Source organism: Mesitornis unicolor, unplaced genomic scaffold (genome assembly GCF_000695765.1).
Source record: "Mesitornis unicolor isolate BGI_N332 unplaced genomic scaffold, ASM69576v1 scaffold5048, whole genome shotgun sequence".
In the NCBI taxonomy this organism is placed as follows: Eukaryota; Metazoa; Chordata; class Aves; order Mesitornithiformes; family Mesitornithidae; genus Mesitornis; species Mesitornis unicolor.
Window position 1 is genome coordinate 65,039 of NW_010203756.1, and position 18,371 is coordinate 83,409.

General features: G+C 44.6%; 1 protein-coding gene across 1 annotated transcript in view; it reads right to left on the reverse strand.

Annotated features, from left to right (window-relative positions):
• Window positions 1-4,700: 4,700 nt before the first annotated feature.
• Window positions 4,701-18,371, reverse strand: part of ABTB2 (ankyrin repeat and BTB (POZ) domain containing 2) — a gene marked incomplete at its 5' end in the record, with an annotated part of 48,025 nt that continues 34,354 nt past the window's right edge. Inside the window, 12 exons of the mRNA XM_010190829.1 lie at window positions 4,701-4,898; window positions 6,309-6,422; window positions 7,081-7,149; window positions 8,885-8,975; window positions 9,605-9,707; window positions 9,826-9,931; window positions 10,398-10,576; window positions 11,336-11,562; window positions 13,387-13,522; window positions 14,627-14,723; window positions 16,730-16,831; window positions 17,305-17,394. Coding sequence (XP_010189131.1) covers window positions 4,701-4,898; window positions 6,309-6,422; window positions 7,081-7,149; window positions 8,885-8,975; window positions 9,605-9,707; window positions 9,826-9,931; window positions 10,398-10,576; window positions 11,336-11,562; window positions 13,387-13,522; window positions 14,627-14,723; window positions 16,730-16,831; window positions 17,305-17,394 — 1,512 coding nt within the window. The remainder of the gene's footprint in view (window positions 4,899-6,308; window positions 6,423-7,080; window positions 7,150-8,884; window positions 8,976-9,604; window positions 9,708-9,825; window positions 9,932-10,397; window positions 10,577-11,335; window positions 11,563-13,386; window positions 13,523-14,626; window positions 14,724-16,729; window positions 16,832-17,304; window positions 17,395-18,371) is intronic.

Here is an 18,371-nt window from a genome sequence, read left to right on the forward strand (position 1 = left end):
ACTCTCTGCTCCTCTCCTGTGCCCAAGCGAACTCGTTTGCCTGCAGTGACGGAGCACCCTGGCTAATTGGTGGAAAATGGGAAAGCCACATAGAGCTGAGCAGCTCTCTGCAGGTGGTGGGGTAGATGTGACCTAGTTGTCGGTGGAATCAGCCTGCTTGCTTGGAGACTCGTGAGCTGTTTTGACAGCTGGAGTGAGCTGACCTCTGCCGAGGTATCTGGGAGGAAGTAAACCCAGTGAAGCTGAGGATCTTCCCTGGCTGTGCTTTCAGGAGGGGTCTGGCCTCCCGCTGCCGTGCGAGGGTGAAGTGAGCTGTCTGGAGAACGAAGGTTGGCGTACTGGAGAAGGGCACGCATAGAAGGGGCAGGAGGAAGTTCTGTCTTTTCCATTTGGCCATCGTGATATTCCCCTGGGAGGTTTTTTTGCTTCCACAGCTGGATTTTTGTGTGACTATGTCACCATTTCTCCCCGATGTAGTCTCCGAATCACGAGCCTGGCTCTTGGTAAAGGCCCAAAACTGCAGGCACCTCGTGGCGCGCGTTTCCGAACGGCTGCTTTCTGCAGCAGTGAAGGCTGGGGATGGAGAAGTGGTGAGGGAGGCAGGCAGCCTTTGGCCTGAGCTGAATGTGGAGACAGGAGCCTTGGGTGAAATCCTGTGCTCGATCTGGTGAGCTGCCCATCCCCTGAGTGTGTGGTGAAGCCATAAGCTGTGGCTGCCCTGTGCGCTACCTGAGCTGTTGTGAACCTTCCTGCTCGTTTTCTAGTTACAACAGTGAGAAAATGGACAGCGTCGAAAATGACAGCATGAGAAAACGGACTGCAGCTCTGGGGCTGGGTGTTGCTGGCAGCAAGGCCTTTTTACCTGCTATGCTGGGATTTTTTTCATCATATGACACAGACCTTTTTCTTCTGCTTCTCTTCTGCTTGAGCAAACAGTGCTGAGTGCAATGTTCTGTTTTCTTTGCTGTGGATTAATGGATCTCTCTTACTCAAAACCGCCCTTTGGGGAGGCAGATTGAGCTTTTGAGGCCTCTTCTCTGCCACAGGCAGTGGTGACAGCAGCTTTGCTGTCCCTGATCCTCAAGGGAGTCTCCACACTCTTTTTCCCTCTTGTGTCTCCTTGGCCGTCTCTGTTATGGCAGGTGCAGGAAGCAATGTCTGGTGGCTTGGGCAGCATTTGGTGAGGGCAAAGGGCCAGTCAGTAGTGGTGCTCCATCAGCCAGTGCTTGCCTGCTGTGCAAAGGCTTATTATAAAGCAAAAAAGGGTTTTATTTTTGTCTGAAAGTCATCGAGCGTATTCAGGCAGCTGTGTGAGCTTATTTTTCTCCTCTGCTCCACGAAATGATGTAATTATGGCCAGCAAAGTTTTGTGCTTCCCCAAAGCTGGGCAAACTCTGCTACATTACTTTTTAGGATGCCAAGGGCAGCACTGTATAAAACAGAGCTGGTATGCAGCTAGGTTCATAAGGAATTTCTATTTGCTTGACTTGTTAAAGTGCTCCAAGGGATCTCAGGTCTTTGTTTGTACTCCCTGATTCCTGAGAACAAGTTGGTGTTTGTGCTGGTGGGTTTCCAAGTCTTCTGGTGTAAGGGCACAACACAAGAGAAAGCACCTGCCGTGACTTCTCTCAGATCATGTAAATCAGTGCTAAGAAATGCTCATGACAGCAATTTATTACAGAACTGGATTTCAAGTCTTGCCGCACCAGAGAGATGCGCTGCATGGTTCCCTGTGTTTGGATGTGTGGTGGGAAATGCAATGAAAGGAACAATTACAGAGAGATGCTGAGCAGCCAAGTACAGGTTCTGGCTGTATTAGAGGTTTCCTATGAAATGTGCTTAGCACTCTAAGTATTTGTGTCCTCTACAGGTAGCACCAAATTCAGACTTACAGCTCAGCCATTATCCCTGAACTCGGTAGGGGTCTGCAAGATTTATGGGGTAAACTTAAGGCAGAGAAGGAAAAGAAAAGAAGATATTTCTAGTTCAAATTCTTGCTCTCAGACCTGTATACTTCTTAGCTCATGGATAAAGAAATGCCCTTGCTTCCTATCTTGCTGCGTGCCTGGCTTTGGGTGGCTGTCAGTGTTCGTAAATGCTGTGACGTGAACCCTGCTCCTGCCACAGCAAAGCACCGCCACCGTGCACCTGCCAGAGCCATTTCAGCCCTTTGGGGTGACTCAGAAAGGAAGCTGGGACCTCTTTAAAATGTTCAGGTTTTCCCCATGTTCTTCCTTAGATCTGGGCGTGAATCAGATGTTTAACTTCTGAGGACTGCTGAACACCCCATGGTTCACAGCTGTTTTAACCCTCGCTGTCTCTGCTGCTGCAAAAATGAATCCCAGAATGAGAGTTTTTCTGAGATGATACCATCTGCTGCTTTTCCTTGGAAAGCAGGTAACCTGACTTCAGCTAGAGAAAATGCAAGTTAAACTTACTACTTCAAAAAAGTGGTTGAACCTAGAAAGGGGAAATGAATGCCTCTCTATACCTTATTTTAAAGCATAAAATTAGGCATATATACCAAAACAAATTTAAGGTGCTAAAACTGCAATGGCCTTTTCCACACAAGTCTCTTTAAATATGGTTTCTCTTATTGTTAGAAGAGCAGAATAAGTAACAGCAGCTGTGTAATTTTAAAATTAGGTTGTTAATAAAATCCTGGTACATTTACATACATGACATTAATGTACAATTAACAAAGCATTGTAATATTACAGCAACAAAAGAGGACCTACATATTTGTACAGATAGCTGAAGCAGCTGCTTGAAAATACTTTCCAAGATAAAGCCTTTTGTGGTATTTTTCAGGCAGACCAGTGATAATTTTGAAACACTTCTATGGCTTTTGGATAATAAATAGGGTTATTGAAGCTGGCGATCTTCAAAAGTGGATGCGTACCCAAAGCACGAGCTGGAGCGGGCCCTGACCACCTGGTCTGTCAGCTTATTGAGCCTGGATTAATCATCCTTATCCTTGCATGCAATTTGCCTCTGATGTAAATCACTTAGGAATGAGGTGATGTCAGATTTTGATGGATTCGTTGGTGGGAGATGCTGTAGTTTGTTCCCCTTCATCTGCCTAAACCATGTCTGTGTTGTGCTTTGGAGCTTGGGCTCAGCTGAGCCTCCTCCTTCCAGTGTGTTTCGTTACAATATTAATTGTTCAGTTTGTAAGAAGCAGTAGTTCTCCACTGCAAACCTGCCTTCCTCTTCACCTATAACAAATGAAAGCATCTTAGCAGATGCTTTTGGTGGTGCTAGCAGGGATCAGTGGGGATAGCAGGTGTTTCCCTAAAGCTATTGGTAAGAGCAAGGTCTGCGTTTTCACACAACCAACTGCCTGCCTAGGGTTGGGATTGTTTAAAATTAAAAAAAACCTCAAACTAAACAAACACCACACAAAAACACTGCTTCAGACAAAACTGTAACTGAACTGTTTCCTTTTAGTTCTCCTAAGTTAGCTAGAGGGTGGCCTAGAATGAGTCCTTTTGGACCAGAAACATCTGTGAACAAATGAAAAATGTGAGTTTTGGGCATTCGAGTTGAGGCATCTTGTTAAAGCACTGCTGCCTAAATGCTAGGCTGCAGCCCAGCCCTAGGAACCAGTCAGGTGTGCACCGGGCCCAGTTCCCCCTGAGGTAGTGTCTCTGTGAAAACGTCATTCCCTGGGTGAGGCTGTGAGGCAGAGACTGGAGGGCAGAGCTGCTCACCCCAGCTCACTCCAGAGGGAACAGACCCTCAAGCTGTCTGTTCCTCAGGGTCTTAGGGAGATTTTTATTGCTATTTATGCTATGGGGCAGTTTGCCAGCACAGTGCTAGCTCCTGAGCTAGCTTCTGAGGCTTTTAGAAAGCATCCTTTATGGTGGCAGGTCTGAAACAGGTTTTTAAGGTGAAGGTGACTGGGGCTATCAAACCTTGATAGGGACAGGGTAGACAGTCTTGTGTTTTTCCTCCTCAAAATGGATCCAGATTAACAACTAGCACAGTGCAACCATATTAAAAAAATACAAAAAAGGCAATCTTCCCCTCCATGCCCCAGCTCAGTTCTTCATATTAGGTTTTAAAAAGTGAGTAATTTCAGAGTTAGTATTAGTTTCTACTCAGCTTTGAACATCTACAAAAATTTCTCTCTTTCTCTCGAGGTGCAAACAGTTTTGGGGGAAATTTATGCCAGAGTCTCTCATTATGTATAGACACTGGTGTTTATCACTATAGTGAAGTAGTTTGTGTACACCAGCCAGATGACTCACTGAATGGCAGTGCTCCATAGGATCTGAAAACTCCTTCTACACAACCTTTTTACAAGTAAAACATGTATGTGTATGAAGTAGGTGGCCATTATGGTGTGTAGACAGACACTTAAGACTATGCATTAGGTGTTGGGTCTAGGTAAATGGCCTCACTTCTCTCCAGACCTGCATTGTGCTTGTTTAAAGGGCAGCGTTGTTCTTCTCTTCGGTTCACTTGCATCCTCAGTTCTTGTTTGCGCTGCAGCAGTGTTTCTGTGACAGTAGTAGCACAGAGAAGCCACCTCCCCCTCTGTCCGTGGGACAAGGCGCAGCACCCTTGCTGAGGGGGAATCTGTTGTAGGGGACTTTAGGCAAGATTCGGAAGGCAAAGAAGAAAGCCACAGCTTTGCCTGATGATGCATCCCCATGCGGTTGGAACCAGTGCTCCTGCCACTGCCCTGGTCCTGTTCACACCCTGGAGGTGACGTACACAGAGTGCAGGCGGAGGGCCAGGGCTGTCTGCAAGTCCCGCAGAGGATCCAGGCCTTGCACTTTGCTGTTCCTGCTGTAGATCAGCTGCTTGAATGAGTCCTGCTCTAGAAGAGAGCTCATGTGTTTGAGGAAGAAGCCCTCACAAAAAGAGGCGAGTTCAGGTGCATTGTGAATCTGCAGGAGAAAGGAAGATCAATTAGCCTTCTCTGTATGTCACAGATCTAAAGGACGTGCCTGAGCCTCTTCTCATGTCTGACGCTTTTCCCTTTAATGTTTTCTAAGCCAGAAAAAGAAGGATGGTAACAACAGTGGAAAAGCCCTGAAGGTAGGACCAGTGATGGCTGACGATGTTTTTTGGTGCATTCTGCAGGCCCAGGTGTGAGCAGGGAGACATTGAAGCTGTTTTTAATTCCTCCCCCGATGGCCTGCTGTTGGCAGAGCCACTGGCCTGCACTCCCTTCTCTTCCTCTTAAAGGAGTGGAGCAGCTGGCTGACGAAGTGGTCAAGGTACCTGTTTAGCTCTGCAAGTGGGGAGTTTGTGTGCTGCAACATAAAACACCGCGCTGCCAGATGGCGCGCACAGCTTGTGGCAATAAAAGTACGGTTCATAGGATGTGAGCCTAACTCCTAGAAAAAGGAGCTGAATGGTGGAAAACAGGGATGCTGCACTTCTAAAACGTGTTGAGTGGATTTCTGGCTGTGATCTGGTTCCCTTTGCTTCAGAACCAGTGGGGGAAGCTCAGTAATGGGAGAACAATGAAACTTTAAGTTCAGTATTTTGAAGCACTGTGCACACAAACACATTTCTGGGAACTCCATGCAAATAGCAGTTTAAGGAAAAGTACTAAAGATCAGTAGGGAATGCTCCCTTCCTCCTCTCTGCCACTGCATACTGTTAAATTTTAGGTCCTGAGAGAAACCAGCCCAAGTTCCGTGGAAAAAAGTGGCCCAGTGTGAGAGTCAGGAATCAGAAAGGATCAGCACGACACTATACACAAAGTAAATGTGTGCATTGTTATCAGCTCTTCGTGTTGTTTTTCTGCTTGTCTTTGAGGGATCTGACCCTGTAAATGTCTAGGAATGCAGAGTATTTCTCTGTGATTTTTATTAATAATGAGGGTTATTTTGCTGTAGAGGTGAGTATCTATGTCACACAAGGGAGTTTATGCTAGTTCTGGAGCTGTAAAGGATATATTTTAGCAGTAGCAGTGCTAGGAAAGGGTTTATTTCTTAGCTGCTGTACTATGATCAATTGCCCCTGGTGCTCTGAGGATTCAAATCTCTTAGGCTTTGCTGGACGATGTTGCTGTATCAGCCTGCTAGGACACCTCTACCCTGCTCTGCAGGGATCTCGCATCAATTTCATACACGATTGCTTTAGACAAGAAAATGTACTGGGGCTGTGTAGGACTTTACAGACTGGAACTTGAATACAACATCTCGCTTGTGGTTGTGGTCGGGGTAGAGTTACCAGCATAGCAGGTGCCCGCTCTGCGCCTGTTGTATTTGGTTACCACAATGAGACTGCAGAAAGCATGCATGCTGTTTCATTGTGACTCTTAAAGAAGGCAGTTTGGCACATACCTTTGCATATTTATAGATGTTAACAGAGTTCTCCATGCTGATCGTCTGGGCACAGAGGATTTCACAGTGTCTCTGGAGACCGTCCAGTTGAAACAGGCTGGCAGCTGACAGCAGCTATCAGGGCAAGAGAGGAGCTATTTGAGATCATGAGCCTTGAAAGGCTTTTAGGGAAGGGAAACAGTCAGAACTGGCAATTTCCTCTCTGAATGATCTGTGACTCCCTGTTTTTATGGCCACGTCCTCCTGGAAGAGCAGAAAGGCCACTCGATGCCTAGCTAAAGCAACAGACAGATTTCCCCTATTAGCAAAGGCTTGCTCCTCTTGCAGAAAGTACATTTTTGCTACCTTCTGTCACCATGATGTATGACCTCTAGACTGCTCAAAGCCCCCTTTCCTCTCCTCAGAAATAGTTGTGTGTAGTCTTTGGCTGGAAGCTTTAATGTCACCAGACTACTTGTGACTGAGCAGCATTAGTGTAATGGGGCAGTGCTCTTAGTCCAACCTTTGCCGTACCCTCAGCTACTCTGGAGAATTTCAGCTTGAAATCTGTCATTTCTCTGCAATCTCCAGCCTCTTGGTGTTTGGCCCAGCATCTCATGGACATAACAAAACATAACTGGTAGTTATTTCCAAACGCTTGGAAACTTTGCTCATTTCAAAGCATTAAGTATACTCCTGGATTGGAAGCTTGCTGTTAGGTTCTGACTTCTGCCTTTCAAGTTCTGTTTATGCCCCAGTGCACTTGGCAAGACTTAGAAGAAAACGCTCTCACCTCTAAGATGTCAGTGGTGGGGATTTCCATAGATTCTGTTCCTCCGTAGTACAAATACTGCATCAGCATCTGAAGTGGGAAGAAGGCCAGGCATGAAGCTGTTATCAGAGTCACAAGAGGCTGTGAATGGCTGAGCTCCCCTTCCCGAGCAGACGGGAATCCTGCGGTTTGCTGACTCTCGCCTCCACTGTTGTCTTTTTTCCTAGTGCTGCAAATCTGCTACTTTCTACCACGCTTTTCTGCCTTGGGCTCTGAAAGGGCCCTGTTAAAGGAATCCAGCCGGGGGTGACAGTGTTTGAGCAACACGAATACCCTTGTAAAACGGTTCCCTGGACCCCATTGTGTGAAGCCTTGCAGACTGCTCACATGCATTGCTGCCAGCTAGCTGCAGCCCTGACACTGCCATGCCATGTGTGACTTGGGGACCTCCCAGCCACTCGCTGCCCCTGCTGTGCTTCTCATCAGCTTCCAGCCCCCCCTGCCCCCATCAGGGCCAGAGGAAAAGGCCTAATTGTTTGCAGAGAGAGCAAGAGGCAGCTCCTGCTCTTTGATCTACATGTGCCCGCCCCCAGCACAACCAGTACTGTCTTGTCTAGGGAATGGTGAGATGTGGTGTTGGAGAGAGAAGTCATTCCAGTGTCCCAGGTGCTGTATAAGCAGGTATGGAGATGGCATGCTGTGCTTATAATTTCTAACAGGAGTGGCAGCAAAAGTGCGCTTCAGCTTTTAAAATTGTCTTATTTTTATAAGGGAATAATGGGGGAGCAAAGCTGCTTTCCAGCAGAGCCCTGAGCAGAGTGTAGATCTCTGGTGGCTCAGCATCCTCCATGTACCATAACTGAGATTGCTGTGGGATGCCAAAATCTCCTTAACTCATCTAATTTCATTTACCATCAAATTGTTTAATTCCGTGAAGTATTTAATTTAATCAGTTTTAATTATTTTTTATTGTGGCTCTCCCTAGTGAAGCAGAAGCGTATCTTTATAAACCTTTTGATATAAAAACATTAAGGAGGCTTGTTTCAATATACTCAATTATGTTTTCTTTTGGCAAAATTTGGATGTCCTCTATCAAGCACAAAACTTGTGTAGATGTTCTTATGGTAAACTTCATTCCCTCTGTGTGGGATGACAGTGCTGCTGACCAGCAACTTGGCTCTTTGCTTATAAAAAGAGAAAAAGGAAAAGTTGCAACCCTGTAGTGAGACAGTTGTACAACCTGTTCTGTACTTCCAGATTTAAAATGCAGATCTGGAAAGCTGGAATAACTCAACTATCACATTTCACTGACTTGTTTTTTTCCCCTTGGGTGTGCGTTAAGTAACCTTCTCTCCATCATGAATGAACCTCCTGTAGGTCCATTAAATACAGAAATGTCATGAAAGCAAAGTGCAATTCTCAATTTTGAGCCTTTCTTGAAAGGGACACCATTGATTTCTGATGATCTGATTTGAATTAATAGGAAGCCTGGCAGTCTACCTGCTCTAAGTAAGTTTACTTTTTGCTTAGCACAGCATGAAAATGGTGTTTTAAAAGTACAAAACTACTTTCAGTAGAAGACTACCTCTTCCTGCTTTATGGAGGAGTCAGCTGCCTAGTAAGAAAATAAGAATATTTTCTGGAGGTTTCTGTTCTAGCTGAAATGTTTTGACAAACGTCAGAATATTCCTGAAATACAAGTGTGTTGAAACGAACTTCATCCCTACTTGTACATTACCTATGGTATTAAGTCTTGGCTTAGTCTTAACTTCCAAGTATGTGAGAAGATGAAAAGAATAAAGAAAAGGTAGAATAAGTTACCTACCTTGAAAATATTGTATTTCATGTCACTGATTTCAACAGTCTTGCTGCCGTGGCTGTCATGTTCTGTTTTATTGGTCATCAGCGTCTTAAACCTGAGAATGGTTTTAACAGATTTCTCTATTAGTGCTTCACATACTCATTACCTATTGACGAACAGCCTAAGCCAAGGGGAAAATAAAGATCCTTCCTTATTCCTGTTCACAAGTTGAAATGTATCTTCCAATTTAATGACAATTAGTTTAGAACTTCAGGGACAACTTAACCTGGAAATTGCTTGGGCCTCATCCAGTCCCACCCGACTGTTGCTGTGCCAGTAACAGAGAAAGAAAGGGATAACTGCAAGTGTACCAGCTCGGGGTCAAATTTCCAGGAAATCTGGAGCAACTGTAGCTCTAGCTGGTGAACTCTGAGAGGGGGAGTGGGAAGGCAGTGAATGGCTGCACAGCTACACTCCAACTACTGCACAGGTTTTTAGGGATAATTACTGGTTAGTCTATGTCAATACAGCTCTGGGAATCTTCAACACTTACTAGGAGCGGCTAGAAAACTCATTTTTACTCTCCTCCTGTTCTTAAAGCTAGCAAAGATGATGAGGCTTGGTCCTGCAGACCTGAATTATGGTATTGAGACAGTAATTGAGAGCTAATCACAGAAATGTGGGACTGAAGGGTCAAACCTGCCTTTACCAACACTTAGTACTTAGCTGTGGAAAGTGACTCACCTGTTAGATGCAGTAACCAGCAGGACTTTGTGTGCATAAAACAGTTTTCCTTCTACTAAGAAAGTTACATCAGACATTTCTTTATTGTTTAGAAAGTGAGGATCTGATGGGGTGAGGAAAAAAAAAAGGGTGTGAATATTTTTTGAAACTGAAGATGCTTTTAAAAAAAAATCAAAGAAATAAAAATCACAAGAACTTCACTGTTTAGGTGAGCATCTTACCCAGGCGAGCTGGCAGTGTCTTTCGGATTTCAGGAATGCTGGGTATCGGGCTGCTGCCGTAGCAGTGGGTGAAGATGGATGCAAGCTGCTGATTGATGGAATCATTCTGTGAGGAGGACAGAACAGGTATCATCCACTGGCACTTTGTATTGAGCAGGTTTCAAACATGCTGTAACACTTCACTTGAGGCTTACAGCAACTGCACCCTACAAGGACAACCTTCAAACAGAGGGCAAGCACATGGTCTGAACAAGTACACTCTGACAGAATGCTCTCAGCAACTGTTTATTGCCCATCCTCTGTCAAGGGAAGAAGAGTCCATCAGCAAAAGCTCATCAACTTTCACTTGACGTGAAATGGCTTTCACTTCTATTGAAATGAATGTCTTTACTGTGAGGACTGCTTTGTGGGCTGTACATGGATTTTAGATAAATGCTATCAGGTCTATTTTCATACCATAACATGCATTAGGGACTTTGCATAGGCATTCACTTGTTCTTGCTGTGGGCTCTCTTGTATAACTGCAAAAAACAAACAGTTGACCTTGATACTGTTACAAAACTAATAATTACTTTGCTGGTTTTGAGGATATCAAACATGAGCTGCAACCCTTCATTAACCAGTTCTTCATTATAGTCCTCCTCTTTAATGGTGACAAATTCCCGCAGGAGGGTCTGCACGACTGAGTACCGAGACTGGTAGAAGGTTGTCCGCAGTGACTCGATCCACACGTGGAGCTTCCATGGGACCCCTGTAGCCACAGCAAAAAGGACAGTGAAAGGTGGTGATTTGCTGAAGTACCTGTGAGTAGATAGTTCACTGCTATTACTAACACTTAGCAGCGCTGTGTTAGACCTTTACATACATCCTAGCAGCAGATACATTTTTGTCTTGCTATTAAAGATGACTGAACTGGGTCATTGACAGTGACTTCTACAACCAGGTACCAGGACCAAAAGTTGAAACTTTCTGCTTATTGCTGACTAGAGATTCCTTGTGTATTTAGCTTCATGGTTAATCAGAACTATAAAATAAATTTGAACTGAGTTTGTAGGAATACCTAACTCTACTCAAACATGCTGTGAAGTCTTTTCTACTAGTTACCTGTAGGAGACATACAAGCTTCAAAGCTTCTCTTTCCTACCTTTAGATCAAATCTGTTCTTTCACCTTAAACCATTTAATCTCTGATGTTATCTTTGGTTTTGAGACCAGCCTCTTTAACACTGAATTTTAGGTGACTTTAGGATGAAAAGATATATGCCCCTTGTTTTTGATACTTGGGAACAGAATCCAGCCAAAAGCAAGGGACATACCAGATCGGTAAGAACTTAACAAAAATTTCTAGGAGCCTTAAACAGTTTTTTATTTAAATTAGGCAGCTGGTTCCTATAAGCTTGGGATAACCTTGCAGTTGGGTTTACAAATTCTTGTCTAAATAAAAGGAGCATAGGAAAAAGCTTTTCACGCCTTAAAGGTGCGTGATGCTTAAAACAACGAAAACACCTTACCAAGTGCCCTGAGCTCCATGGTGATGTCTACGTAGCCGTGCTCAGCACTGTAATACATGGCCTCCTGCAGTGCCTTCATTCGTGTTTTACACAGCCTGACTTGCCCCTCACTGGAGCTGCCTTGGCTGGAGGTGTCGCTCTCCACTCCCTCAGCCAAGATCTCCTCCAGCGAGAGGACATCGCCCTTCACTTGCTGGGGCTGCGTCAGGAGCTTGCGCAGAACATTCCTGAGGAAGAAGCAGCGACATCACTTATTAATAAATGAAATATCAACAGTTCACAGACAGGGCTATGGTGATTTGGGTACAAGGATCTGGCTTACTAAATAATAATTTCCTTCTCTAAGATAGACAGCTGGCAGAGATGGAGCAGCATTTAAAATACTTGTCTTTCCCCTGTCCCACATGCTAGAAATTGGTGCCCTGGTAGCAAGGGCAAAAAATTGAATATGTTCCTGTATATTAGTGGTACCAGGACAAGTTTCAGAGTGTTTCAGGGCAAACTGGATTTTATTGCAGTCTGTACTTTGGCAAAGAAGTGCTGAGTGTCGTAACAGCTTAAGCTCTGAAGTAAGATTTACTTTAACAGAGGGTGTCTGTTAGAACCCTTGCAGTTTCCCCAGGTGACCGTCTTCAAGCACTGTTATGTTGTTTTAGTCAGACTCACTTCCTGTATCAGTAAACAGTAACCATACAAAAACTACAGCTCTGCATCACTAAATCCAGGGAGAAGTTTTTCTGGTTTGGAATTTCACACAGCAGTTGCAAGAAAGAGGCTTTCTTGTTTTTGCCCAGGCGCTTTAGAAAGCTTGCATCGCTGCTGTCCCTGCAGACAGCTGGAGCCATCTGCAGCAGACGTTCCCCGTCCCAGCAAGCCCACTGGAGCACTCAGCCGTGAGCCGGAATTGCCACTAGCTGGTGCTCTCTTTGCACCCACACCACTCGGTGTGACTACGAAGCTTGTAGTTTGGGATCGAGCTGTCCTATTCAATTGGAGAATGAGCCTTGAATTTCACAGTTTGCATCGTTAGGTGCTGTAGAAGATTGGGGGGGGAACGGAACTGGAAACAGAACAGCGTGTGTGTAGTTTTGCACTATAAATAATTGTGTTAGACCATTCCAGCCTTGCAGCGCTTGGGCCTCATTCGAGCTTGGGATATTTTCCCTGGTGTATCCAGACGTGTGATGTACCTGGAGGTGCAGTTTTGGCACTTCCATAAAGCACAGCTGTGTTCAAGCAAGGTAGGTGCTATTTAACGTGCTACTGGAGGGGCCAGCTGCACTGCTGTGTGACCCTGCAGATAGCACTCAGCCCACCTACACAGGCGGTTTCAGGGCTGTTTTAATTGGCTTGTTCTGCTAACAATTTTTCTGGGAACAGAAGGATTTCTGGGTAAGTTTCTAAGTAATGTTATATTTCTAAATAGCAGGGTTGGAAAGCCTGATCTCTTGGTCAGCCATCCAAAAACCAGAGATGTAGTCAACCAAATTCTGCCAGATTATTTTTGCCACCTTAACATGATTATGTTTTTATTCATGATGTTCATGATTCCGTCTCAGAACATAAACCACTGCCTCATAACCTACCAACAGGAACTTAGTCTGCTCATGTATGGCCTAGAACCAGCTCCTACTCACTCTTAGTGCTGCAAGAGCCAGACCAGCAAGTGAGAGAATAAGTAAAAAGCAAAGGAAGATCTTTCTGTTGTATTTTGTGCTTTTGACAAAAATACAATCTCTTTTATCAAAAACTTCGAGTTGCTGAATAATGAATGTCTCGTACCATTTTTCTCAAAGGTATGTAACAGAGCAACTACCACTTTAAAGAATCTTTCAGTTCTCCAACATGCTCAAAAGGCACTACCTATGTCCAAATCAGATAGCCTGAGATAGCGTGTGGCACAAAAAAATGGTTGCTATCAGGAGAGTCTTAAGAGTTCTTGCAGTTCTTCTGAACTGCACTGCCAGGGATGTGGGTGTAAGTCACAGAGGAATACCTGCAGTGATAGCCTTGGGCAAAAAACCCTGTTCAGAGTATGAATGGAGCTTTACCTGTGCCCGTGTGCAGCCGAGTGACTGAAGCAATTCATATCTTCGTGAAGCGATGAAGACATACCATTGAGTTCCAGCATGCTCAGGAGTGGGTCAGCACCCCTGCTGAGCAACAGGCTGACCAGCTCGTAGTTCCCTGGGAAAAAATTGACAGAAACACGAGGATGATTCCATGTCTGTTACCTCTTTGAAACCATCTAACATAGCACTGGCAACACTGCACCAGAAACGTTTGTGCTATCAACTAAGGCTTTCAGAGGACCCTGCAAGCATGTGTTAGGCTTGGTAACATCTCAGAGAGAGAAATCATGTCACAAAGCACTTAGATTACCTAAAAGTGCACAACTAGCTAGAGGCAGAATGAAAAGAGAATTAAACTGGTCTGGCGCTTTCAACACACACCAGCAGAGACGTCTACAACCAGTTTAACCAGATGAGTCTATCGGTGCAGGCAACGTTCAGCCAGGCCTCCTTTCCTTTAGATGTAGAAGTGAGTGGTGGCAAGAGACCCAGCACAATGAGGGGAGGAGGCTGTTTTTTTTATTCCCTCAATAAAGTTTGGTGCAGAGCAAGCCAGAGACTCATCCTCATAAATATACAAAAAATGAAGCAGAAAGAAATGAAGGAAAATAAGTAAAAACAGTTGGACATGAAAAGTGTTGAAAACCGATGACGACTTTTAGGCTAGCACAGACTTGTTCACGGAATGCTGAACTCTTCTCAAGACAGGTAGAAGAAATGCAGATTTTTACTTGTATTTAATTAATTAATAAAACGAATTTCTTTTTACAGCAGTTATTTTTCCCCAGGCTGAATTTAAACTTGTTAATTTGTACATCTGGAAGTTATTTAGATCCAAGATGTGCCTAGACTAGACAGTAGCTGGTTAATGTTTCTTGACAGTGCCCTGTGCAAAGGAGTTGTTTCAGTCAGCTTGACTACAGAGGCTGCAGGCAGGAGGTAAGTGTTGGGACTAGTTGCAAAAGCAGACACTCATGTCGTGCCCATCAAGCTCTTGCCACATGACGACAGCTGTTGGTCGATGCCAACCAGACAGGATTCCTACTACTGGTTTAGAAATGAAAAAAAAAGCTGATTTTTTAGTATCCAGCTCTCTGTGCTCCCCATTTGATATCTTTACTGTACCCACAGTACCTTTGAGTACGAAGTGACTCCTAATGTGTTTTACAGGCACCAGCATGAAGTGGTTGTGGTTATTCTGAGGCTGCACTGAGCTTACCTGCGGCTGAAGCCAGCTGCAGCGGTGTCTCAGCATAGTTGTCTTCACCACTGTTAACAGCAGAGCCCTCCACATGGGCACCAGCATCCAAGAGCAGCTGCAAGAGACACATGAAAGACAAGGAGTTGAGAATAGAGCGCTTCAGAAAGACAAGACACAAGAGGCTGTGTGTGAGAAAGGAAACCCAGTAGATTCACAGTGAAGAGAGCAGGCACAAAAGTGGACCATCTCAAAGGCTAAAGCAAAGGAGCTATTACAGGGCAAACTTATCTTGCATTTCCTTGCTCAGCTTAGGGCTAAAGTCTCCACGTGAATGTCAAGTTAGAGTTTTCTTATTTTCTTTTGCTTTACTGTACTTTCAATAGTGAGTTTGTGCTGGAAAGGTGCTCAGCTGGCAGGTTGGAGAACATCACCTATTTGTATTTAGTTAGTTATTTAAATCTCCTTTATGAACATGGTTTTGCAATTGTAATTTCCCAACTCCAAGGTGCTCTGCAATCAGAGGAAGGAAGTCCATCTTATTTAGTTTCATGCTGTGCTCAGGAAACAAGGCTCCTCCAGGGAATTAGCCCTGCGGGCCAAACATACCTCTTGGAGCCTGCGTAAGGAGGCCCTGGCAGCTGTGGCGATTTGCCACTCACAGAACTGGCTTTCATTGAACTGAGCTGCTCACAAGGGAAATTACCCCTCTCCCAGATAAAGGGGAGAAGGCTACGAGATGATGGAGACCTTTCATGGCCAGACAGGGCTGGCAGGCAGCATCGGGGCACCCAGAGCACCGCTTGCAGGCGCAGACCGGTGGGTGCTGCCCCTCGCCCATGCGTGTGTCACCAGCAGAGGTTCCTCCACTGGGTATACGAGTCCAGCTGACTGTCCTAGAACATGGCCACGACTTAACAGTTTCAGGCATCCCCAGTTAGTGATGAGCACAAACAGCATATGCATTCACATTTTTATAATAAAACTTTTTGCAGACCACAACTACTGGTTCATTTCTTTCTTGAGATGACACCTATTCCATGGCAAGGACTGCAAGAATTAACTGAAAAGGCAATTCTATACACAGACTTTAGCAAAAACGGACATCTACTCTTTTAAAAATAGATGCCAAATGAAAAGAAAAAGTAATCTTTAGAAGTTTTAACCAAAAAAAAACCCCCAAACAAACATTGTGGCTACTGCAGTCCAACAGGAGCTGCGATATACTTGGCTACATCTCCTGGGAGAATCATGCTCTTACCTCCCACATAAATTAAGGCTGTCCAACCTTTGTAATACCAAAGGGGCTGCCCTGATGATTGCCAGGTAGAATTTAATCTTTGTAATTATTTACTGATGTACACAAACAAAAAATGAGTGTGTGCAGCCTCCATTTGCTTGCATCTCCCCCCCTCCCACCTTTGAGCAGAAGGTAAATTAAATTCACCAGCAATTGACTATCTGCTCTGATCAGTTTTGAATTCCTCTTGAAGTTGGGGTAGGATTTGCAGGACTCCACCCCATTTAGCTGCCCCTGCTTTCATTCCTCAGAAAAGGGAGTGGGGAGGATGTGAGAGGCTCAACTCTCACAGCAGCTGAAGTCCTGTTCATGCAATTCTCAAGGATCATAAAGGAAGTTACATATTATTTGCTACCATTAGAGCAGAAATCAGCATACACCTAATTTTTGCACATGTAAACATATAAACCAATTAACATGCAATGTCAGAAAGCATCCTGATCAAGCAGTCTACCTGTAACCACTCCACATGAAGCACTAGTTTATCTAAATACCAGAAAAATGATGGTGCAACATTGTTCTGGAAGTGGTAAGCCCTGGACCAATACCGAAACCAAAGAAAAATAAGGAAACGCTGTGTTTTGTTTATCAAGCCCTTGCAAAGAATTATGTCAGCAATTCACAGTTCTCCAAGAAAAGCACCAGTTGGCATTCTCCTAATTGTCAAAACATGCCATTTTTCACTGGCTTCCATTAAACGGCACGTGGAGCCCGTGATGGAGCCATGCCAGCGAGGGGTGCCCAGCACCCAGCTCACAGCGCTGCACCGCAGTCCCTCTGCGCCTCCTGGAAAGATTCCCGACCGCGAGATTTCCTCTGCTTACCTGAACAACAGAGATGTGCCCGTGTAACACAGCAAAGGTGAGAGCAGTCCAGTGCCGGCTGTCGGGATGGACTGAAGGGTATCGGGGAGAGGTACTGGGAACCTGGGAGAGCGGAACCAGGTAGTTATTCACCACTGCAGTCTGTGTCTGCCATAATCTTTAGGCTTGTACATAACTGGCTTTTTTCTTCGTAAGTGACAACCCTAGGGAATGGTAACTTATGCCATTTAGAGAACACTGCCAGCCAGCACAAGTCACTCTGTCCAGTCCCCTGGGCCTTTTTAATGGGCTTATTGGTTTCTCCTAGTGGCAGCTCTTTCAGAAGGGAGGCCCCTCTACCCCCACCATGCCTATTAGACTTGCCAATGCCAATCATAATTGGAGCCACTGAGCGCTCCGAGAGGTTTTGAAGGTTTTCTTCTCCCTCCCAAATCCCCGAAGCAGTGATTTCTGAAAGAAATGCCTTGCTCAGAAGCTTCCAGAAATGAAGCCTTCAGTTGCTAGGAGAGATTTCATAACTGCTCTTGTTAGTTTACAGATGAATAATTATGGGGAAAGGGTCCTCTATTACTCACCGGTATATCTAAATTTGCTCCAGCATCTATAAGCATTTGGACCATGGCTTCGTCTCCAGCAGCACAGGCATACATTAGTGGGGTCATACCCTTCAGGAAGAAGAAAAAAAGGAGTTTTCTTTCTATACCCATTAACAGTGAAACTGTCATGGACACAGTGAGTTTAGATCTCAACGCAGAGGGTGTGTGCGCACGTGTGCAAGTGTGCACGACACACGCAGACGTTCAAAACAGTTTTGGTTTCTACACAGTGTGGGCACAATGCACTAGAGTCTTGGAGAGTGATGTTGACAAAACATCAGGGGGCAAGAATACAAAAGGGATCACTGAAAATCCCAGCCGTGCATTGTCCACAGTTCTTGAGCTTTCTCAAGGCTGCCAAAAAAGAAATACCATTTCTTGGTTCATTTGTAGCCAGATGAACTGAAAGCAGAAAACAACACAGAAATACACAAGAAGAATTTATTTGGCAACTTATCCCCATTGCTAAAATCCTATTTGCCACAATATTTCAGCATTTCAGTCCCATAAATCTCTACCTCTCTACTTAACCAGCAAACCATGACAGCTCAGAGATGAATTATGAGAGAAATGAGCCTTACTTACCGTTCATTCCAGAAGTAGCCAAGGACAGAAAGGAAATGGCCTACTAAAATCCATTCACTACAGTTCCCCCCCCTTAATTATTGTGAGCATTTGAATTTTTCACAGGCAGCTCATTGTGTAATAACACAGCTTCATCTTTAGAGAGGGACATGAATCATAAAACAGAATTACATCTCACACTGAGGACTTCTGATCTTGTATCTGCAAAGGCATCTTTTCAGAACAGCCACAATTCCAACCTTCCTCCATTTCAGGCAGTTACATCTTTGCAAAGATGTTCTGAGTTTGGTTTCTGGGGGACTTGGGAGGCTCCATTCTTGTTATAGACAAGGAAACATCACTGAGAGTTCAAAACTCAGGTCTGCAGGTACTTTTTAATTATTATTTATAGTATCAGTTTTGCATTCCCTGCTTGTTCCTCAGTATGCAAAATATGAAGAGATTGTTTTCCTAAACACCTC